Source organism: Epinephelus moara, chromosome 23 (genome assembly GCF_006386435.1).
Source record: "Epinephelus moara isolate mb chromosome 23, YSFRI_EMoa_1.0, whole genome shotgun sequence".
NCBI classification, from domain to species: domain Eukaryota; kingdom Metazoa; phylum Chordata; class Actinopteri; order Perciformes; family Serranidae; genus Epinephelus; species Epinephelus moara.
In genome coordinates, this window is record NC_065528.1 from 13,572,490 (window position 1) to 13,596,749 (window position 24,260).

Genomic DNA, 24,260 nt, shown 5'->3' on the forward strand with positions numbered 1-24,260 from the left:
GAGCAACTGGTTTTATTTTCGTGTGTGTGTGTGTGTGTGTGTGTGTGTGTGTGTGTGTGTGTGTGTGTGTCTGATAACAATGCAGGGAGTGGCTTTTTAAAAACTCTACTGGGTGTTTCCTGACAGGTGATTCCCAACCGATGGACGTGTGCTCAGTCCACCACAATGACATCTTCCTCAGATACTCTGTCTCGTTGCTTGGCTACGGTTTCTATGGTGATGTGTTGACTGACAGCGAGAGGAAGAGATGGCTGGGTCCTGCTAGATATGACCTGTCAGGTATGAGGGCCGTCAACTTCTAAACTTTGAATGACTCTCCAGGCTAAGCCTACCTATACTCTTTTTTTTTTTTTTTTTTTTTTAATATAAACCCTTGGCTCACTGACCTCTACTGACCTCACACCAGCTTATTTTAATGTGTGCTAGCCCAGAGTTTATCCCTGAGCTCTCTGGTTCTGCTCCGGGTCCAGACTTTATAGGATTAAAGATACGGATCTAACACAGTCTCAGGCTTGTGGATTCAGTGCAAGAGGTTGTGTAGCTCAGTACTAGGATTCACTAACACCACCAAGATTTCTCTTCCCACTGCGGCTGCACATAAATACCAGCACTCATTGCACTGTAAGGTGCTTTACGCTAAAGCATCAACCTTATGATCCAAGTTATTAAACCGGAGCCAACTGCAAAGATGAGAATAATTATTAACCAAAAACCTGCAATGAACAGGCTTTTTTATGTATGGAAATGCCCCCAGAAAGCCATATAACACGTCCCTTTGAAAGTTCTTGTATCTCTAATGAAGACAAAAGTAGCAACCTATAGATCAGGGGCAGAGCCGGGTGGCCTCTGGGGCTCCGGCCCCGAATGTTTTTCAAAAGCCCTGAAACGATAATATTTCCTAAAGAAATCTAATAAAACTGAGTCAGTGTTCTTCTTTTGGCCTAATAATCAATTCAGAGTATTGTCATGGCAAACACAACCCTGGGCACTTGATATTATTACATAGGGCTGGCTGCCTGTACATATGGATTACTAGAGAGTGAGTGTTCGGCTGCCAGGCTGAAGGCAAGGGATGTGGGCTTACCTGTTGTCTTGCTGCCCCAGCACCAATCCAGCGGCGGTCACTCGGTCAGCTTGCTCTCTGCAGACACTGCTTAGCATCAGTACTGCATTGACAGTTCATATGTAGACATTAAACATGTGGACGATAACTTGAAACAGGAACTTCATAGGGAAAAGCAGGAAACTTTACCGTCTGTCTCCGTCACAGCACTCAGAAACATCTCTCATCAACTCTGGTTCTGCACCTGATCCAAATCATTTCTCTTAATTACTTCAGCACGTCCCCTTTCAAACTAACATTGGCTCTTCACCCAACCCACCTAGCCTGACAGCCATGCAGGACAGCCAATAGGGAAACAGTTTGCCGTGACAATATTCGAGACAGTGTTTCCCTGGCATTATTGGGGATCCTTGATTTGCAGTTAAAGCAGCCCAGATTATTATGAAGTGAATTAAAATGTAGCAGATTTGTCAGTTTAATATGAATTCTGTGAACCCCTCCACAGCATAGCACAGCAAAAATATGTTGTAAAATTAGTCATGGAGTTTGTGCCAATTTCCTTCCCTACATATGTTATGTAATTTAAAGACTAACTAAACTCCTTAACTATTTTCTAGCTGAAAACCAATCTCTATTGTACAGTGTTTGTTTAATAGAATTCAAAGATTCAGGTTCAAATATTTACATTTCACTGCAAATTGTTCGAATTCTGCATATTGTTATGAATATGCGTGGTGACTGCCCTCTACTGGTCGAGACACAGCTATTGCAGTTGAATTTAGCTGTTGGCTGATCTGGTGGCAGGTGATGTATATGGTAGCAGCTTTCGTCATCAACCATCCCCCCACCCCTTCCACTTCTCTTGCCCATCAGCCAAAACTGTGGGGTTAACATCAAACCATTTTTGCCTCTTGTTAGTTGTTGGTGGTGAAAACTAGTCCTCCTCAACATTTGTCATGTTATGGTTTCAGAATGATGAAGAAACTTATAGAACAATTAGATAAAAAAAATAGGATGTAAGCTCTACAGGATGATTTTTACTAACTAACTAACTGAACATCATCCCAAATGATGTTCAGATTGTTAGGCATTCTGTTATTTCAAATGATACAGCTGCAGTAAATGATAAACAAAATAAAACTACTCAGGGTAGTAAGCCTCCAGTCCTCCCAGGTTTTGGCTGAGCCTCAAATTTTACAACATCTGGCCTCGCCCCTACAAGCCCCTTTACACAGAGATCGTGCTATAGGGCGGCTATGAAGTCCTTTCTTTATGCCTCCTTTAAATCTTTACACAGAACCCATGCTGCATCATGCCACTTCAGTGTGTGACGTTAGACAGTATGACAGCATTGGGGAATCAAAAGAGGCATGACGGGCGTGATATGTAATACAAAACCACTGGCCTCTCGTATTACATGTAACATACACGTTGGCAGCCCTTTGTTGACATTATTAAGAGCATAACATGGCAACAACAACCATTCACCATCCCTGTTATATAGCGACTAATCTCGTCCACTGCTCGGAGGGTAAGGAGCTCCTGGACCTCGTTGTTTTCTGAATTTTCAGCTGCTGGTCCTCTTCTTTCAGTTAGCTGCTAACTGCTATCAGCTACTTTTAAAATCACCTGGCGATGGGTTGCACACATAACACATCGTCAAAATGTCACACCTGTGCCACCTATGATCCCGTCCCACTGGCTGTCCCGTTTATACAGCCATCGTTTCGGCACTGTTACTACCTCTGATGCCAGCTTAAAGGCAAGACAACCTTGTTCCCCGATTCTGCGGTTGAACCTTTTATACAGAACGGCAAGGCGGCGTAACGGTGTGAAATGCCTGCCTTGAGGAGGCAGTGTAAAAGGGGCCAAAGACAAAAGAAGACCCAGGTTTCTTACGCAATGCTAGCAGCTCTGTTTGGGCACAGTGGTGCTTTGAGGTAAATGCCAAGCAGTTATAATGTTTACCATACTCACCATCTTAGTGTGGTGTAATGGCACAATTAAATTAGCTAATTAGCACTAAAGCCCAGAGCACCGCTGAAGCCGATGGAAACGTCAAGCACAATTTCATGGCAATCCATCCAGTAGTTAGCATAACATGTCAACCCCACAGTCAGGGAATCACTAAAGATGGTAGAACTCGTCCTCCAGAGACCATGAATATCTGAGTGTAAGCCTGCATTAATTCTATTGTGTTTGTAGAAAAATACACCTGTTATCTTTACATAATCACTAAACTTTGCTCAAAGTATTTTGTTAAACCGCCCAGTTAAACCAACAACAACAACCTCCAGAGAATAGACGAATAAAACAGAAAAAGAAGGATGGTGGTCCAATTAGTTATGCAGATGTATCGCTCTAGGAATTTCACTCTGAATTGTCTTGTCAGGTATAATTAGAGTTAAATGAAACACAAAAAAATACAACATATTGGCATGCATTCTGTGGCTCATACTGTGTTTTTGTTCCAGGGGTAAAAACCTTTCTGAGTCACAACTTCTATGAAGGCACCATCTCTTTCCTCCCCGCCGAGAACAACATGGGGGACCCCAGGGACAAGCTGCAATGTCGATCCGGGTAAATAAAGCATCAGAGATATCCATTTCTGCAGCGTTTCAGCACTATTTCACAATGTGCTAACTTATCTGATGCACTTCAATAGTAGCTGTGCACCTGCCAGAGCTTTAATGGGAGAGTTTACGTTGTCAGGAAGCCCATCTGATTTATTGTGGACTGAGAGCCCATTCAGTCTATTCCAAAAAGCGCTTGACTAAGTGCTTTGGTTTTTGAGGCGCTGGGCGTAGACATTGTTTGTATTTGTTATGGGGACTGAAAAGAGCTGAAAACCATTAATCTGTAAAACGCCGTGTTTCCTGACAACTTATTTTACCATAAAAAGAGATGACTCTGCTACAAAAGGCTTTTCTAGCATCAGACTTCTTTGAGCATTTTTCTAACAAAAACCGTTTACATTTAAATAGCTTAACACAAGACCAGTCATTTTAAGGTGGACTGAATTTGTTCCCTCCTAATGAGGCATCAAAGCTTGTTAAAACCTTGAATGTCACAGCAACACTGATGGTTTGATGATTGTAAAACAAGGTTACGCTGATATTTCAGGTGCCACGTCTGTCAGCACAAGCCCTCATCAAAAGACACGCAGTGGGAGATGTCGGAGGAGAAGGAAAAGCCTGATAAAGGTACGAGTTTTGGGGGTTATTACTCGAAATGTGTCAAATTAATCACACCGCAATGCCTGTTTCTCATTTCTCCGCCTCGTTACCTGCTTGTTTGTCTATTTTGAAACTGCTTCTAGACTTCTGAGATGTGTGAAAGTAAGTATTTCGAAAGGGCGCTGTTTGAGGGAAGAGACAAAGAAACTCAAGGAGACAATCCAACGCCAGCTCTCTTTTCCACACAAATCAGGAGGAGATTTACATTTTGCGGTACCTGGGGTGGACCGAGTGTAAATAACATCATCTTCTCAAATATCTCCATTTTCTGTCGGGCTTGTTTTTTTTCTCCCCGCGGCACGGCAAAAACTCTTGATGAGATTCTTGATGAGTTATTGACGAGAAAATATGAACTGATTTTAGTGACACTGCACGACTCCCAGCCGCAGCCCCTTTTTTTGCCTATCGATTTCCAAATCTCCAGCATCCACCCCTGCGTCTGCTTGATGAGATTACACGTTCCCCTGATGAGGCTGGTGTCTGTCCACTCAGCCTCGAGTGGGACGACGTCACCTCCTGTTCCCCTCGTCTGTCGCCCCGAACACGGCACACACACATTTCACAATCTACGTTTCCCTCTGACACAGCACCACCGACCTCCGGAGGCACATGAAATACTGACTCGTGTGTTTTGTGTGTGTTGTTTGAGCAGCAAAGAAGCTGTGTGCGTTTTTTCCCTCTCTAATTAGTGTCGTGATATTAACTTTTTCTGTCTTGGCCTGGCTATCTGGGACTTCCTATGGAGTGTGTGTGTGTTTATCCTGTGTAAATATGAAAGCAGGCACAACCTGTTTGTGTGAGATGTGTGACAGACTCCCACTAATCAGGAAGAAATTTGGCTTTGCCAGCTCTGACAGGGGGTTTGTCTCACGTCAGTGCTGCCAGTGCTGTTTTGCGATTTTTTATTTTTTTTTTACATTTTCCTTCCTGGCGAGGGAAATCTCAGACAACTGCTAAATCAATGAGGCACAACACACTCTCTCTCTGCAAATGAGCCAGCTTCTCCTCCGAAAGCAAATACTCATTTGGAAATGTTCTCCTAATGCAGAGCCTACAGTCCACAGTTGGATTTGTTGTTGTTGTTTTTTAATTTATTTTTTTTTATTCAGCTTTAATCACTGCTTCCCAATTAGAATATTGTTGTTTTTATGTAGCCTCAGCGGGCTTGTTATCATCGGTTCGCGTTATCACCTCTGTAAGTTTGTTTTGCGAAATGAGGGGGAAAGGTAATGAATCGTTTTGCTTTCCGAGATCACATAATTTTCCCTCTGAGGTTTGGACGTCTGTGATCACTTTTTTTGCAGCTTACTCCAATGACTATCACCCTGCTGACAGGCACTGGCAGCCCCCACGGGTGATACTGTGTCTTTGATACGCCATCGTTGCAAACCGTCGCTAATCTCCGAGGAACAGAGTGGTGATTTGTGAAGTGCAACCGTCGCGTCTGTCATTTGAGATTTGGAGGCCACGTGTGCATTTAATCATAACAAGCAAACTTGAGGTTAATCCAATCAGTCTCCTATCTATATGACTTCCTCCTTAGATATTGTGAGGCCTTCCTTGGCCAAACTTAATTGCATCTTAAAGCATCCAGCTCTGCTACAAGGGCAGCACACATTACTTTCAGCATCAAAGTTTCTCTCTTGGCTCAATCATTAGAAAGTAAAGCTGCTCGGAGAATTCCTGCCAAGACATCTGGATCTTAATGGACCCTCATCAGCATCACTGCTGATGTGTAACAAGCTGGGAACTTAACCTTAAGGACTCATAAAGCACTTGCAGAACACACAGTTATAATTTCAAAACCAAATTTTAGACGGTGCGCAGATTATTTGTTTCAGTCGAACATTAGCACCTCATCAGCACAGGAGGCCGAGAGGAATCTGAATTTTCAGCGTATGTGTGCTTAACTTGTACAAGCTGGCAGACTGCTCCAAACTTAATCTAATGTGGCATGTTTGCAAACACTGCGGACCTGCTTTGCATTGTAAATAAATTACAGTACAGCGTATTCGCTGCAGCTCAAGGTCTGCTTATTTAGAAGTGTCAATGTCAGATGGAGGAGATTTAACACTGCAGTAAAAAGTGAAGTAAACCAGAAAGAGTCCAAAAGGTGTGAAAAAACTCAACCAGACATTTTTGAACAGTTTGAAGTGAATGTGTGCTGGGGGTTGTAGTTCTGCAGCACTTGATCTTGGTTGCAAACTCGACATTTTCCCTCCGTGAACATGCCAAATTTAATTCTATTCCGAGTGTACTTGAATAAAAGTGAGTTCACTTGTGGAGCCCCCACATAATACCTTCAAATTATTTCAACTTGACTTCTTTAGTGTGGTTCAGGTGTGCAGTGGAGAACAATTCAAGTTTGGCAACCAAATATGGAAAAACTGGAAACTGCCAAACACAATGTTTTAATTGGTTTAAGGTAGATATAATGCTGACATCTGAGAGTTATGACACTGATTTTGTTAAATAAAAGGTACTGTACATGGACATCTTACACTTGTCAAACCTTACACATAGAATTTCAGGTAACACTTTACTTGAAGGTATCTACATAAGGGTGTCATGAAGTTGTCATAAACATTATGTACATGTCATAAACGTTTATGACTGCTGTCATTAAGTGTCATTCGGTTTTTGTCATGACAAGTTGACATTGTTTGGGTTGTCTTCATTATGACAACTTGACATTAACCAGGATGACATTACCAGAAGATGTCTTTGTCATAACAACTTGACATTAACAAGAAATGCACCTCTTTCTGTGTTATGACAAGGTGACATAATGATTGATACAAAGACATCTTCTGGTAATGTCATCCTGGTTAATGTCAAGTTGTCATTATAAGGTCATCCTAAACAAATTTAATGTCAGCTTGTCATGACAAAGACAACTTCTGATAATGTCACTTTGATTAATGTCATGTTGTCATAATCAAGACAACCCAAACAATGTCAACTTGTCATTACAAAAACTGAATGACACTTAATGACAGCAGTCATAAACGTTTTTGACATGTACATAATGTTCATGACAGGTTTATGACCGTATCATGTCATAGTTATGACAGTGTCATGTCACTCTTATGTAGATAACTTCAAGTAAAGTGTTACCGAATTTATTCTATTTATTTAAGTGTTTCTCATTTGGCCTGTTACTAAATGAACACTTAAAGGTCTAGTGCAGTGGTTCCGAACTGGTGGGTTGTGGTCCAAAAGTGGGTTGCGAGTCCATCCTAAATGGACCACAAGTGACTCTGTAACATGTTGTAAAAAACCTTGAACTAATGACTGAGGAAAAATCTGTACCCTGTAGATGTGTTTTGTGTTGTCTGTTGTTTACATGGCTAACAAATTTTGAAAAAGGTGGTTGCCAGTGCTGCATTGGCTCCGGTGTTCAACCAATCAGTGTATACTCATGTCACTCATGGTTCCTCTTGTACTGGGAGAATACAGTACCTACTCTGAAATAGAGCTGAAAAAGTCCCTCAAAATGGTGCTCTAATAACTAAGATCGTTCCTAGTTCTTACGATGTGAACACAACTAAAAGAACGGCTCTTAGAACTATGTTAAAACCATGAAAATGTTCCTTTGGTCTGATAACGCCTTATGGCTGCCATCATTTCCCACCCTAGCGCTCTTAAATAATTGGCTATATTTGCGGAAGTAAGGTGAGGCTAGTGGTTCCCAACTGTTGGGTCATGGTCCAATAGTGGGTCTGGATTCCATTCTGAATGGACCACAAGTGACTCGCCAGTTTATCAATTTCGTAAAAAAAACACTTATTTTGAAGTACAGTGAATTTCCGGCACAGAAGAGAGACAGCAGACTAGCCCAACGACATGGCCAAATGCAAGTATGACACTGAATATATTAAACTGTGTGGTCCTTGAATTAATGACAAAGGAGAAATCTGGATTCTGTGGCTGGACCAGTTGGGAGCCACTGGCTGAAGCCCTTTGACGTCAGTAGGAAGGTGTGGACAGTGCCTTATTTTATGCTAGTTTATGTCAAGGTAACACCTTTACTGCCAATGACAGGAACAGGCAACATAAAATGGCTGGTTTCATAATTAATTTACCTTCTTTTAAGTGTCTAAAATGTGTGTTGACTGACCAGTTCTAATATCAAAATAGCATCTTAGGGTGCAACTCTTATGGTCAGCATTTTATCTATACCTGATCAGCCTCTTTTACCTTTGCAGTGAGTCAAACAGAAGTATTCACAGCTAACTTAACTCTATGTGTGGTCATACTCCATTTCTTCACTCGGTTTCAGACGGCAGCTCTGGTTGGAGTGTGATCCGTGGGAAGTTTATTGCCATTAACGCGGCCAGTATGAGCTGCGCTTGTCCCCGCAGTCCAAAAGGCCTGTCGCCCTCCGCTCACCTCGCTGACGGCACCACCGACCTCATTCTTGTGAGGAAGTGCTCCCGTCTGGGCTTCCTCCGACACCTCCTGCGACACACCAACAAAGAAGACCAGGTAGGAGTGAAGGGTGTTTAAGTGTGTCATCTTTAGCTCAGCTCAGTGTGTGATTTAACTGCAAAGCCCTTTCAAGGTTACCCAGTGGGGATACTACTCAATTTATGATTTCATACTTCTAAAGTAAGTGTACATAAACAGTGTATGAGTCATGCTGTGGAGGATATTTCAGAATTGAAATGAGCTGGGGAAATTGATGTGATTTGTATCCAGCAGGGATAAGAAAAAGATATCCTTCAAAGAGTGAAGGAATCACCAAAATAAAGCAGAACTTTTAAGATGATTTCATCCTTCCCAAAAAGCCTCCTGTCAATCACTTTGCTGCAGACTTTCCTTTATCAGGAGTTGCTCGATGTGTGCACGGATGGATTGAGAGTGTGTTAAGTCTGTAAACGAGTGAGCAGAAGGCAGGAGTTTGCCCACTTGCTGTGCTAGCACCTCCATTTGCTGACTCGGCTCATTTTCCCAACGATGGTTCACTTTAGTTCAAATGCCTTAGCCCTAGTGCCTTCCCACGTATCATAAATAACCTCCACCCTGGTCTGGAGAGGCACTGGTAATCGCTGCATCAGGGATATGCTGTATGGGAGAACAGGCTGATACCAGACTAATGCCCTCTCAGGATAGCACAAGTATTGCCAGGGGAAGTCTGGTGATTAGTAATTATTACCTCAGGAAGGACCTCGGGAAGTTTATCCCATTTAGAAGGATCTTGTAAGTAATTTCATCTACAGCAGCCGGCTTGGTGAAAGAGTTCAATTGCAAAGTGTGTTTTGAGCTAACACTGACATCCTGAGGTGAGTTTTATCTCTAAGATCAACATTTAGATTTGTGCACCCAGTGTAGATTAAAAGGACGGATATTACTCTTGTAATAAGATTTGATTAGATTAGGATATTATGTATTCGCAGCTTTAAAATTAATAGGATTCAGCGGAAAAAAGGGGAACAATTTAATACCAAGAAAAATACAGAAAATAATAGAAAAGGGTTGAAAAGCTGCTGTTATTACAGAGAAATTTAGCAACTTGAGGAGAGATTTTGCTGCTCTGTGTGACGTGAAGCGTGTCCCTGGAATATCACGGCCCCAATAAAGTATATTAAATCCAGATGACTGAATGAAATTACTAACGTGTGTGGGCAAAATTGAATTAGCAACTTTCCCCAGTGATGCTAATGCAGAGAGGCCTGAAAATGGTTTTATGACAGAGAATTTCCCAAATATAATTAAATCTTATACTGAGACTCACCAGTGAGATGTTACTGCATCCACCTACTGTAAGACACAGCTTGAATTTCTGTCCAATGATGGTCATGACTTCATTTTATCTTAACTATTGGATGGATTGCCAGGAAGTTTGGGAGATTAATGTTGTTCTTAAGATTAATTGGAAAAACTTTTGTAATTCCTCAACTTGTTATTGAGTGGCCTTCATCATCAGTTCAGAATTTTAATTTGTCCAATACTTTTGTTTATGAGCTCATACTTGCTAAAGTAATGAAATTCCTATCATGCTAAACATTAGCGTGTTTACATACTAAACTAAGAGGACAAACTTTATACCTGCTAAATTTCAGCATGTTAGCTTTGACAATCTGAGCATGTTAGCATACTGACATTAGCATTTAGCTCAAAGCACTGCTATGTCAAAGTTAAACTCCAAGGAACAGCGCTGTGCTTTGAAGCCAATTTTTATAGTGGCCAAACAGTGGCATTACAACTTCTGAGTCCATCATGAGGTGCCATGGCGCCGTAAAAGGTATTTCTCTTTTACCTACATTGTAAAAAAGATGTCTGTAAATCAGAGGATAGATTGATTTGAGCATAACAACCCCCGCAAAATGACTCGTTTCACCATTTCAAAAGTCCAGAAGAGCCACATGATTAGATCAATTCAAAGCGCTAAACAGGAAGTTAGCTGCTCAGCAGACTGAACTCTTTCTATGGGCCCCACAGTGGGGAACATCCAGGTGATTTTATACCCTTGAAGTAGAGCTTTTTTGGCTTCATGCGCCACTGAGCAACTTTCATAGGAATGAACGAGGACCCACCTCCAACGCTGTATTCAGTTCTCTAGCTAATTGCCATTCCTTTGCACTGAATGGCTTTGGACCGCTGATAACAAGGTTGTGTTATGGCAGCGTAGCGCTCACCTAACGAACAGGGCCCCATCTCCAGTGCTGTATCCAGTTCCCTTTAACCCATGCTCAAAGTACATCCTCACGGATGTGCTAGAGTGGCTGTAGACTCTTTCAAAAAAGACTCAGTGGAAGCCAATAAATTGCGCAACATTACCCCAACACCTTTTTGCTTGCTGACGTACGCGTGTCAGTACTCGCAGGCTAGCAGTTAGCTTGTTCATTAGCTAACATTTTCCCAAAGTTTATGTAATGTTTTTCCAAGTGGCATTGCGTTTTTGTTTGTATCCTGTCTTCGTCTAGTTTTTGGCAAATGACTACAGAGTTTCCAGGTAAATCTAGTACTCAGTGCATAAAGGAATATATTTGTATCTTTATGTTCATTAATTTTTTTGTGTCACTTGTCATTTCTGCATCACCTTGGATCCCACAGTGCCCTTCAAAGACATTGGTTTGTGTCCCATATAAAACAAATGTGGGCGTTTTTAGCATTGGGCAGCCTTCAGTGGCTCTAATGGAGAAAACCAAATTAAGTCATCATTAACTGTGTAATGACCCCAGATCTCAGTGTCCACAGCGAGGTATTGGCAGTGAAAAGACACAATGCAGTGCGTCTCTACCTCGAGATCATCTTTGCTGCTTCACTTGCAACACAGAAAGGTAGACAAGTAGTCGTATGAGTACGGTGAGTGGGACTTTGCATCAGAGTTCACTTAATATCAGCATCACTGTCCAGCGAAGCAGAGAGAAACAAGGAGTGAGAAGCCACTAAGCGTATTCATGGCCTTGTCAGAAAGCCTTTTAGGCAGACCGTCCAGCATGAATGCAAAGCGGCTGCAGTCATAAAGTGGGTCTGATGTGAAATAAATGGCTGTCACTCCGCTTTCGGGATGAGAGAGGGTGAGAAAGGGAGAGAAGGAAGGGAGAGAGGGGGGAAAAGTAAAAAAGAGGAGAAGAAAAGAGAAGAGAATAGAGAGAAAGTGGCACCCCGTGAAGTAGAAGAAAGTAGTGCGCCGGACAGAGCTGAACCTTTCTGCGACACTGAGTGAGATGAAAGGGCATTTTGACAAAATAATTTCTTTTCATCTCTCTCTTTCTTCTTCTCTACACTCCTCTGCCTTTTACACATTTTTTATGCACCTCCATTTTATCTGACCTCCTCTCTCCCTCCCTCCATTTTGCATTTGATGTCTCCAGTTAGCCGTTTTCTTGGGGAGGAAGAAAAATAAATCGATGTGTAGTTTTTCTTTTCATTATAAAATCAGCAGGCGTCCATAGAAAGACAATTGAGGAGGAATAAACTTTTTACCTCACCCACTAGGAGCCTGTAAACGACAGAATAATTACAGGCCAAGAATCACTTTACCACCATCAGATTATCAGACTTCAGACAAATATCTCACTAACCATTTTTAGTGCTATTTTGTGGATGAAATTTAGTAGTTTGTTTTGTTTGAGGCATCAAAATGTTCAGCAACTTGTTTCTAAAAGGCAACCTGAGTTTTGAATCCTAATCAAACCTTTATTGATTTGTCCACCAAGACAAATTATGGTGACCATTCAAGCTTGATAAATTATTATTGAATTATTTAAAAAATGTTAAGTCATGCTTGCGGGATATTGATTATATATATAATAGATTCACTCATTAATTTGACCTTACTCCATCAAGTGCAGATTTTCCTAGTGGAGCTTCATGCTGAGGAGCTAAAATCTGTGCAGAATCTTTTTTTTCATGTACATCTACCTCATGACATCCATCCATTTTCAGCCGCTTATCCAAAGTCGAGTCATGGGACTAGCAGGCTGAGCAAAGTATTCCAGACATCCCTCTCCCCAGCAACGCTCTCCAGCTCTCCCTGAATGACCCCAATGTGTTCCCAGGGCAGATGAGATATGTAATCCCTTCCAGCGTGTTCTGGGTCTGCCCCGGGGCCTCCTACCAGTGGGATGTGCCCATAAAACCACGGGAGGCGCCAAGGAGGCATCCTGATCAGATGCCTGAACCACCTCAACTGACCCCTTTCAACGCGAAGGAGCAGTGGCTCTACTCCGAGCTCCCTCTGGATGCCCAAGCTCCTCACCCTATCTCTAAGGCTGACCCCAGTCACCTGAAAGAGGAAACTCCTTTCGGTTGCTGGTATCTGGACCTCATTCTTTCAGTCACTACCCAGAGCTCATGGCCATAGGTGAGAGTTGGGACGTAGATGGACCAGTAAATTGAAAGCTTCGCCTTCTGGCTCAGCTCCCTCTTCACCACGACAGTTCAGCACAGTGCCCACATCACTGCAGACGCCACACCAAACCGCTGATCCATCTTACGTTCCATTCTACCCTCACTCATGAACAAGACCCCCAGATACTTGGGGCAGTAACTCACTCCCAACCCCGAGGGGACAATCCACCGGTTTCCGGCAGAGAACCATGACCTCAGATTTGGAGGGGCTAACTGTCATCCCGACCGCTTCACACTCAGCTGCAAACTGATCTCAGTGCATGCTGGAGATCTTGGTGTGATGAAGCCAACAGAACCTCATCATCCGCAAAAAGCAGAGACGCAATTCCCCAAGTCCCCAAACCGGACCCCTTCCAACCCCTGGGATCCAGGTCACGTACAGCAATTTTGTTTTTACCTGCACCGTTTCCTTTTTTTAACGGCACCATTAGGTTTATTTTTGTTCTTCTTTCTCATGGCCGTTTCTAAACAAAAGAACTTCAACTTCAACCACTGCAACATTTTTTATCATGCCATCATCAAATGAAAGTTTATGAAATTGAAATGTAGTGGAATTTAAGCTGACTTTCCCTTTAATTTAAGCTATAAGCTATAAAGTAAAAGCCGTAAAGTAAACTAACTTTCACATGGTCATAGTCAGGGTCATCCTGAGCAGATTTACAATTAGCATTCCAGCAAACCTCTGAAGTAAAAAGCTTATTTAATTTATGAGATTTTAAAAATGGGGACATTTTCAATATGTTAAAATAGAATTTGAGCTGACTTTCCCTGTGCGTTAATATGCAGTGAAACCACTTTAAATTGTATATATGATCACAGGAACATTTTGAACAGAAATCCATTGCACTCAGCAAACCTAATATGGAAATGTTTTTTATCCTAGGACTTCTTTGGTGACATTAAATATTCAACGAGAGTTATTTAATCTGTGTAATGTGAGCATTTCATCAAAATCCAAGCTTCTGCTCACTTGCCTGCAGTGTTTTATAATGCTCCTGTTGCACTGTGCTGCTGTGTGCTGACAGTGCCCTCTTTTCAGGCTGCAATGATATCAGTTGTAAATGTGAGAAAGTGGACGTGTGGCGTGAGAGCGTGTGAGAAGTGCCAACTGCGTGAGTCTAATAGTCAGTGTATGAGAGGTGACAGCTCTGTACGAGATATTTGGTGTACTAACTAACATGACCTGGTGATGTAGAGCTTAGAATTGAGCTCTGATGTGCACTGTTGTGCATGTTGGTGAGGATTCTTAAGCACTATTCGGACGGGATTAGTTTTACATGGGCACATGGGGTAATGTCACTTTACCACAGGACGTCAGTAATATTAATGGCCGATTCACACGGGATAAGAAATATCAGTAAAACTACCACAAGTGGGAGGGGTAAATCCATTCACGCACCGCCGTCCCCTCCTGCCGTCATGTGCGTATGATAGGACTGTCAAAAGCACCATGAAATTGAGTTCGAATATTTTCGAATTAATTTAGTAGAGTTCGAATAATATTAGAATTTATTATTATTATTATTATTATTTTTTTAATTTTATTATTTTTTTTTTTTTACAAAAAACAAAAAATAAGATGCTTATTGCTGGCGCAATATGAACGTGACACTCGGATGAAAACACCCGTTCTGACCTCACTGAAGTGCCAGGTATGACCAACTTCTGCCTCGCTATCTGAGCAATGTTTGGATACTTCAGTGCGTAGTTTTCCACCACAAGAGTGGATCCTGGTCGGCTCGTAGTGGTGTCTCATTCTGGTAACGTTTCATCTCTTCTTCAAAAAGGGTAGGCAGGGAGGCAGCAGGTGCAACACTCTCCCTGTATGTCTCCCCGAACAGGTCACACATCGCGGACAGCGCAGTGGGTGGTGTTGGCGCAGCAGGCTCCTCTGTCGGCGTCTCTCCCTCCGTCGCTGCGTCCCTCGCTGGCCCGGCTTGTGAACGGGATTTGCCGTGATATACAACATCATTGAGTATTAATTAATTATTAATGATATTCGAATTATCAAATTTAGGTTCGAACTTATAAAAAATATATATATATATATTCGAATATATTTCTAACTTTTATTTTTTTTGACAGCCCTAACACACATATTTACTGCTGGTCTATTCGCACGGAATTAGTATTACCTGAGGTAATTGTCCGGGACCCTTTTACAGGAGATAAAAGTCGCGGTAATCTTTACTGACATCGTGCGGTAATGATTACTGACATGGCACATTCGGACGGGACTAAAATCTCTGGTAATTATTACTTTACCCCACGTCCCTATGTAAAACTAATCCCGTCCGAATAGGGCTTTGGTCATCCAGGTCATGGTCATCTTCAGTGCTATATCGTAGGCAACTGGACTTGCTTGAGTTTCTTAAAGACATTTAGGGTCAAGACTCAGCTGTCCATTTACATCTAAAGGAGAAGCGACACTCCTTCAAGGACGGTTATGTACACATCTTGGCCAGGAAGGACAGATGGTTTGAAAGAGGCGTGAAAGAAGCCATTTACGTCAAACTGGAACGACCATTGTTAAACAGAGGACAACGCAGTATTGAGTTCCATCCCCAGACAGTTTAACACCCATTCACACCTGGACCTATCTAACCCTAACGACACACATGATGGCAGGTTGGGTCAACGACTCACATGTGACCTCAAGGGTTCACAACCATGGAGTTAAAAGCAATCCGCTATTCAGTTTGTTAGAACTGACAAAAGCCTCTTGGATGAGAGGTAGAATGTCGTCAGGAAACTCAAGCAAGTCCAGTTGCCTAGCACTTAGCATTTTGTGCCCTATAAAATAATGTTTTCTTCAAAGTAGCCTCCATTTTCATCATGCATTTGTGCCTTAATCACTGTTTGTAACTGCGTTCTGCATGTTTGTTAATTCCTCATGACCTGCTGATTGAAGCGATCTTATGGAATCATGGACAATAGAGTAGTCATGAAAATCTGTTTGAAAATGTACTTGAAAAAGACTCAAAATGCATTTGACTCTAAAAAGCAGTTTCCTTAAAAAACAATTTGGTGAAGCCCCCAACAAAGATGGACTCTCGTGTTCCCTCTCAGCCTGCAGTACTGCTCATTTTGAAATGAAACTAAGTGATTCTAGAGTGGCAGTTTTAACCTTTGCACCATCTGTGGGCACATCTGTTCCTTCATCCATCCATCGGTCCATCTTTTCCCCTCCTCCTCCCCCTCCGCTCTTTCATCTATTTCTCACCCATTTCTGCCTCCTCTCCCAGTTTGACCACTCGTTTGTGGAGGTCCACCGGGTGAGGAAGTTTCGCTTCCAGCCGCGGCAGCATGAGCTGGTTTCGCTTGAGGACCTGAGCGAGACTCCAAAGAAGACAGGCTTCAGTCCCATATGCTCCACCCAAACAACCTGCAACTACAGCACCTCCCACAGCAGCTGGAACTGCGATGGGGAGATCCTGCCTCACGCTGCCATCCAAGTCAGGTAATTAATCACAGAATGTACAATATCACTCCAAACTTATTGAAGGAGTTGTAACTTATTCCATTCTTTGGTAGAAAGATGAAGTAACTCAAAACTAAAGAAAGTCAAACTGATGTGCAAACAAACTAATCTGTAATAATTTGGACTCTGCACAGGCATAAACAATAAAATGTATTGTCATTTACCAGTAATGAATGCTTTTCCCATATATATTGCTTTTTAATGCTGCAAAACTGAAACAATCATGTTGACTGGGGAAGACAGGCATGGTTCAATCACTTTTCCACTGTGCCGGCTTATTCTGCATTTTATGAAGCCTGTGACTAAGAAATTAACTTTTTGAGGCGATGAAGACAGGCTGGATCACTCTCAGCGCAGATGAGGACTGGCAAATGGCTTTGAATCGGTGCACATAATATTGTAGAAGAGGTATAATGGAAAAAACTGTGAAATACTTGCAGGCCTCATACCTTTTGCATCACCACAGTGCTGGTATTCACAGCAAAGAGTGTTCTTTTTCTGGGTATTACAGCTTGGATCTCCAGTTTAAATTGCTCTGAAATGTCCCTGAGTATCAGGACTTGAAGCCTAAGTAGAAATAGATCATATTCTGTATGCCAAACAGCTTCGTATTCACAGTGCACTCACGTAAAACTCACACATACAATTTTTAGCAATGTTAGCAGTGCAGCTCTATGGGTGGCAGTCAGTAGCTGTGTTTAGTGCTACTGAGGAAATGTTAGCACACTAAGCTGATATGGTCAACATGGTAAACAGTATGCCTGCTAAATATCACCTTAGTTAGCATGCTGATGTTAGCATTTAGCACAGTGCAGCTTAACAGAACTGCTCGCATGGTTTAAGTCTCCTACTCATGTTAGACTTTCTGGAACAGGTAAAGGACCATAAAGGAAGATGTAAGAACATCTCAAAGTTTAAAGTGTGGACAATAAGAGTGCTGCAGGGATGATGTTTTTTATAGATCAATGCTGAAGTTAGCATTTCCCAGGTTACCTAGTCAGAAAGTCTATGGGATATTTCCAGTGGTTATTGAATTATTGCAGAACACAAGCTCTTGGGTAAACAAAGATTCACGATACTTACATGTTTTGTACAGCAAGATAATCTTCACAAATGAACACCACTTTTATGATTTCTGAGGAGTAAATGCAATCACCAGAAGTAAAAAGTTAGGCTATAAATGAGCTACACTACAGTTGTATGACTTTATGTCGCTACCCCAACAAGGCTGTAAAGCCGTGTTCGGCGTGATGGTATTCTGTAGTCTCATTTAGCCTCTTGCTAGCGTCTATTTAAACACATTTTAAAAGTTTCAAAAGCTTGTGTTAAACAGACCATATTTCAGGCATCTAACCAAAAACCCATTGACTTCAAGATAAGGGAACCAGAAGTCCTAAAATGATAAGTCATTTCTGGGTTTCAGGACTCACTCCTGCAGCACTCTGTTAAGGTCATTACACGAACAATTGATACCATTTGGTCTTTATGGTAAAGTAGCAAGGGCAGTTGGTTTGGTTAGCTTAGCTTAGCGTAAAGGCTGGAAACAGGGGGAACGGCTTGCCTGACCAGGCAACCAGCGGAGACTCCAGGAAGTTACTGGTCTGGGCTAAGAAATAATCTGGACCATAACCCCATAAAAGTTCTCCTACTATGCCAGTCAGAAATGATACTGCGATCCATTGTACTTGAAACATGCGTGTGCCTGTTTCAGTGTCCATCCACAACAAGTCCACACAAGTTCTACGACTTTAAACAATTGGCTTTATTGGTTCACACTATTAAGGAGGAGGGGCGAGACAGTTTACTTCTTTTATATGCCATTTCTCTATTGATGCAGGTCCTCTGTAGATGCTTGTGAAACTCAGAGACTTGACATGCAAACATCAGTTTGCTGTTGACATCCATGTTTTCCCAAGTAGATACACAGGGACACATTTAGATCAGAAGTAGGGAATACCGACACGGAATTATCAAATGACGACTTGCAAAAGATCGTAACATGAGAGCAGCAGTGCCACAAGCACTGCTCATGTCCAACAGTCTGTGGTCAGGAGTCTCTTTCACTGCTCCCCGCTGGATGATCTTGGCAACTTGGCAGAATTAGCCCCTCTCATTATTCTGGGCCTGTCCACACTTTAGCTTCCCCCACTATCAGATCTCTATACAGCCGGTGTGGCACTGCTGGACGCATCATCTATTTCATGCTCCATTGTACTTTGCCAATGATGCATGGCGCTGTAATGTTGCTAATTTAACGGCCCTCCCCATGTTAAAAGGCTACTCCCCTTTAATTAAAGCAGAAGTCCGTCCTTTTATTGCCTCTTCCTCTCCGCTAATCGTTCTTGGAGTGAGCCGGCCAGAGTGCTGCTCGGATAATTAATGGTAATAGCCCAGGCGAAACGGAGAGAAAGAAAGAAAGAGTGAATAGTTTTGCTTTGGAAGTGAGAAATACATATTTGAAAGAGAAAAAAAAAAGAACTCAAGTTGCAACGATGATTGAACCAACAATTAAAACATGCTGGGGTCCTTTTGTGTAATTATAAACTGAACTTAGAGCTTCCATGATTGTAGAGTTATTATGTGTATTGTGTTGTACTTCTGGTATTTCCTTACATATGAATGGCATTCTGGAAATACAACTTTACCTTGGGTTGAAAATTATCGGTTATTGAGCTGTTCTAATAGTGAAGCCTGCAAGAAAACAACAGGTGTTCCACAAAAAAATACAGGTGCAATTTACTAGACAAAGACACAGGCAGTAATTGAGGCTATACAGTACAGGGCTATAATTGCCATCTTGCCTGTTCACAGCTTATTTTTCTGCCCCTATACTTTTACCATGTATGCGTCAGGATGTGACGTGAGTGTCATTATGGTGCATCTACCCCATCCGTATTCTAACATCTGTTATAGGTGTCTCTTTAAAGGTCTTTATACTTAACGCACCACGAAGATTGTCTCACTTTCAAGTTTGTGTGTCAAGTCTGCTCACAGGGGTGCCGTTCCATCGCTTTTACATCTGCCACATGGACAGTAAAGTCTCATTGAAATGAGCACAGTCATTAAGTTGATGGTTTGTTATTCAGGCTAAATGATGCGTCGTGTGTGTGTGTACTCTCTTCCCCTCTGCAGTGTCCAGTGCCAGTTGATCAGGCTGTTTGCCCGCGGTATCGAGGAGCAGCAGCAGCAGCAGTGCGTGTTTGAAGATCCTTGTACACTGTGGGCCCTGGAGCCAGGCACACACTAGTCAGTGGACTGAAAGCTGGACTGGACGTTTAGCTGCTGGAAAAAAACGGACTTGCACTTGGCTAAGATTTTCCTGGAAAAATACATGCATCACATCAGTGTAAATCCTAGATACTGGCGTCCCATCCCTCCTTAGTGTATTTGCTTAAAGGAACAGTGTGTAAGATTTAGGGGGATTTAGTGGCATCTAGTGGTGAGATTGCAGAGTGCAACCAGCTGGAGCTTCTCCTGGTCAGAATTCCTGCTGTGGTGATTGCTCAGGAGGTTTTGACCATAAGCAGAATTATCTGTAGAGGTCTCCTCTTCTCCAAAACAAAAGGACCAGGTAATCAAAACTAGTCAAAACACTGAAGAAGCAGTTTCACGTTTCAAATCAGTGTTTCTCTGAAACTGTTCGGCTTGTCGCAGACAGGTTTTTACCGGAAGCCTAATTATCCGCTTAGGTCTCGTCCACTCCGAAACAGAGGTGATTTAAACTGGTAAAAACACTGAATAAAGCAGTGTCACATTAAAATACCAATCTGATGCTGTTTGGCTAGTCGAGCAGCTGCTAATGTGTGCTCACCTTGGTGACTCAAGATCCAAACGTTTGCCGAAATATCCGCAGAGGTCTTATCCTCTCAGAAACCAATGGACCAGGTGATTTTAAAGGGTAATAACACTGAATGAAATAGTTTCACATTAAAAAATCTGTGTTTTTCTGACACTGCTTGTGGTGAAGGGCTGATGGTGGCCAACGCACAAACTTAAATGGCCCTATTTAGAGCCAGTGTTTGGTTTGTATGTTCTGGTTTACTTTAAAACACGGCAGTACAACATGGCGGACTTCATGGACAAGAACCCTCTCCCTATGTAGATATGAATGGCTCATTCTAAGGTAACGAAAAACCAACGATTCTTGTTTTAAGGTAATCATATACTTAAGAAAACTTGCTTTATTCAATTTTTGCTGATATATCCCCCTCAATCCTACACACTGGACCTTAAAATTAAACTTGCAGGAAGTCCTTACTGCACAATAAAAAAATGCTGAAAAGGCTGCCATCACCCGCCATTTAGAGGGAAAAAACTGAAGGCTAAAGAGAACTCATATTGCATGATTTGTTGTTACTGAAGAAATTCAGTTATCTCCTCGCTGCCATTTGGAGCTGTTATGTGCAAAATTGCTTCATGCAGCTTTAACTAACCCAAAATATGATGTGAAACAGCTGCTAGTGCCAGCGCTGCCACATTCAAACCTCAGATTCAGGTTGGTTTTTTTTTTGTCTTTATCTGTACTTTTTGAGAGAAGGAAGATTTTGAGGCTCAGACGATCTCAAGCAGCCAGATGAAACAGAGCTGAACTGGACTGAGCTGGACTCAGCCGCAACAATCAGCGGGAGGTTTTTATACTGCCATGAAGGAGAACACAAATAGGATTTCTCCCTGTGTAGCAAAGAGAGACAGCCGAGGAGATGCTGCTTTGTGAGAGGGATGAAAAAGAAAGGCCTGTGAAGTACACCGATAAACTGAAAAGACATTGCATGTGTGTGTGTGTTTTTGGGACATTTTATCTGATCTTCCCTTTTTGGGGAGAAAAAAATATTTCAGCTGTGACCCAGGTGAAAGCAGATATGAGCCAGGGGCACTAATGAAAAGAGCTGAATACCCTGCTAATACACTAACAGGACCCCGGTGGCTTCTGGGTAATAAGGCAAAGTGGTTGCTAAGTGATTTGGTGTGTCTCAGCAGCACTGCTGCGGTGCACCTGTGGCTCTGAGCTCTGCTCCTCTCTGGCCAAAAACTACTGACAGTTGAGTCATCACCTGGGATTAGCCAGAATTATACATTGTTAACTTTATTAAAGATAATGCATTGTGCGGTTCTGAGATTAGCCTCATTAGCTCCTTTTTGTGGAGCCAGACCATCAGAGAATGCTACTGCTGCAACGATAAAACTGCATTAAACCACATACACAATCATAATACATTAGGGTAAACTGTGTGTGTGTGTTCGTGTGCGTGTAGGGTTAAGTGTGTTTTCCACAATCCCTTTAGGGACAAGCAATCATTGGAGTGAGTGTGTGTGTGCGTTAATGTATTTGTGAAGGTGCCAATGTGATGAGTTAGCTCTATCACAATTAGCCTCATGACTGCCATTTTGCAGATGCTCTCTCACAGCAGCCAACACACTGCTAACACAAGCACCTATAGATGATCAAAGACAGGCACACACACACAAGCTCTCTCAAGCTATTTCTGATATCCAGTGTCTTTTTGTGTCACACACCCTCGCACACACACACACTCCTTAACTTTTAACACCATAAAAGCCTGCTCCTCTCTTTGAATCCCCTCTAACTCTGTTAATACTGACTCTGAATGTCTATAATGTTTCACCTTCAGTGCTCACTTTTGTCAGCTCAACGGTATGATGTTCTTTTCAAAGAGTCAGATGCTTTTAAATCATCTCTCATACACACACACACAAACAGTGGAACTGAGGATTACGGCCATGGGCGTATTATGAGATAATGGGCCCCTGGGCACAGACATCCAGAAGGCCCCACCAACTCTCCTACACAGGAGTACACTTTTTTGTGTTTTAGTCCCTTTGAGGGCATTTTCTGTCTCTGTAAAGTAAAAATGTTTCTTTTTTGGTTTTGTGTCACTTTGAGGTGAATATGTCCCTTGTTTAGTGTCTCTTTATAGTTGTTTTTTGTCTCTTACAAAATGTTTCGAGACTTTTTTTTTTTTTACATTTTGTGTCCTTTGTAGACATTTATAGTCTTGCTGATAAATACGTCCATGGGTCTGGCCAAACAGATCTGAAAAGCTAAAGAATTTAGCAATTTATGACTGATAATGCAAACAAAAGTCAAACTGTAATTTGAATTCCCTTCACTTTTGTCTTAGGAGATATAAACTAGAATGATATTTTAGCTAGTAGAAGCTAGCAAACTAGGAAAACTAGCGCTGTGTCTTAGATTGGATACTTCTGTTCGCACATGCAGTACACTGCGTACACTGTGTGCTTACTTGAGTAGGGCAGAAATTTTGAACGGGTAGTCTCAAATTAAACATGGTGGAAATGACGTTCACAAGATTTGATTGCTTTTTTTCTTCTGCTCGGCGAATTACAACCGGGCAGAGCCTCGTCACAATGCTAATTGTTGATGAACAATTGTCATTTGCCAAATACATGCTCGCTATATCTGCTTCTTTGCTCACATGACTACTTCTGTATTCATTTGTTGTATCAAAAATTAACGTGCTTTCACGGGATGTTACGAATGTCCACGGCTGAAACTAGCTGGCTCTATCACCAGCTCATCAACCAAGTTAATGTTAGCTGCCGCATTTTGCGAATATTTACATTTTGTCAAACATTCGTCCACAAATCTAATACTAACATTTACTACAGTGGAGACGACAGTTTAACATGCATAAACACCAAACGCAAGTTGCGCCCAGAATTCGTACAGCATACACCACAACTCATCAATATACAATAGACGATAAAATGTGCTGGCGTTAGCTAGCCAGCAAGCTAATGTCAGCATTTGTGGTGTTGTTTGGGGAACCAAGTGATTACGAAACTAACCTAATGAACAAATTGACCGACAGTATATTAGTTGTGAAAAATACACATATAAATTTAATGCTTCAGTGTTTATGGCACTGGTTGCCTGACATTTTACCAGTTTGAAATATGTTTATGACTCTGCCCCTTGCATTATGTCAGCAACATGGCGACCATTTGCCATACTTCTCTCATGCACTCAAAACAATTAGTACAGAAGTATCCGATTAGAGACACAACATAGCTTTCGTCAATGGCTTCTACTTGGAAAGTTGATGCTAGTTAGCTTAGCTTGCTAACATCAGCAGTGATTCCGAGACGTTACATCTGGTTTATGCTATTTCAACACCTACGGCTAGACTGTGTTCTTAGTAAAAATGAATATAAATTGACTTAAGTTTTTATTCAATCTTGTTTTTCTCCATATTCAAGTAAACACATAAATAAGCTGTGATGCAAGTAGTTACTTAATTTATTTTATGAAAATGCTAAATAAAGTCCTTTTGAAATGTGGTTCTTTTCATGTCCTCTGCTTGATCTTCATGGTGCGCTCGACGTCAGCGGTGTTTCATTGCCTCCTTTTCTCTCTCACACACACTCCCACGCATGCACACAAAGGTCAGCGCTCCCCTGCTCTGGCTTTACTCAATCTCACTCTTTCACTCTTTCTCTGTCTCCCTGTATGAGCGGAATTTAATAGGGTGCTCTGATGTGAGCGAGATGTTTCATTAAAGAACATCAGACATCAAAGGTCTCTGCTGAGATGGAGTGGTATTTCAAGCTGTGCTCATTCTGCACACAGTCTGGTTTC

General features: G+C 41.9%; 1 protein-coding gene across 2 annotated transcripts in view; it reads left to right on the plus strand.

The window, feature by feature from the left end:
• The window catches only part of cerk (ceramide kinase), a 65,006-nt gene extending 41,044 nt beyond the window's left edge, over positions 1-23,962 (plus strand). For both annotated transcript variants that reach the window (XM_050036696.1, XM_050036697.1), the window contains exons 8-13: positions 127-279; positions 3,538-3,643; positions 4,187-4,266; positions 8,582-8,787; positions 16,407-16,621; positions 19,775-23,962. In XM_050036696.1, the coding sequence (XP_049892653.1) occupies positions 127-279; positions 3,538-3,643; positions 4,187-4,266; positions 8,582-8,787; positions 16,407-16,621; positions 19,775-19,889 (875 nt within the window). In that variant the 3' untranslated portion in view covers positions 19,890-23,962. The remainder of the gene's footprint in view (positions 1-126; positions 280-3,537; positions 3,644-4,186; positions 4,267-8,581; positions 8,788-16,406; positions 16,622-19,774) is intronic.
• Positions 23,963-24,260: the final 298 nt, after the last annotated feature.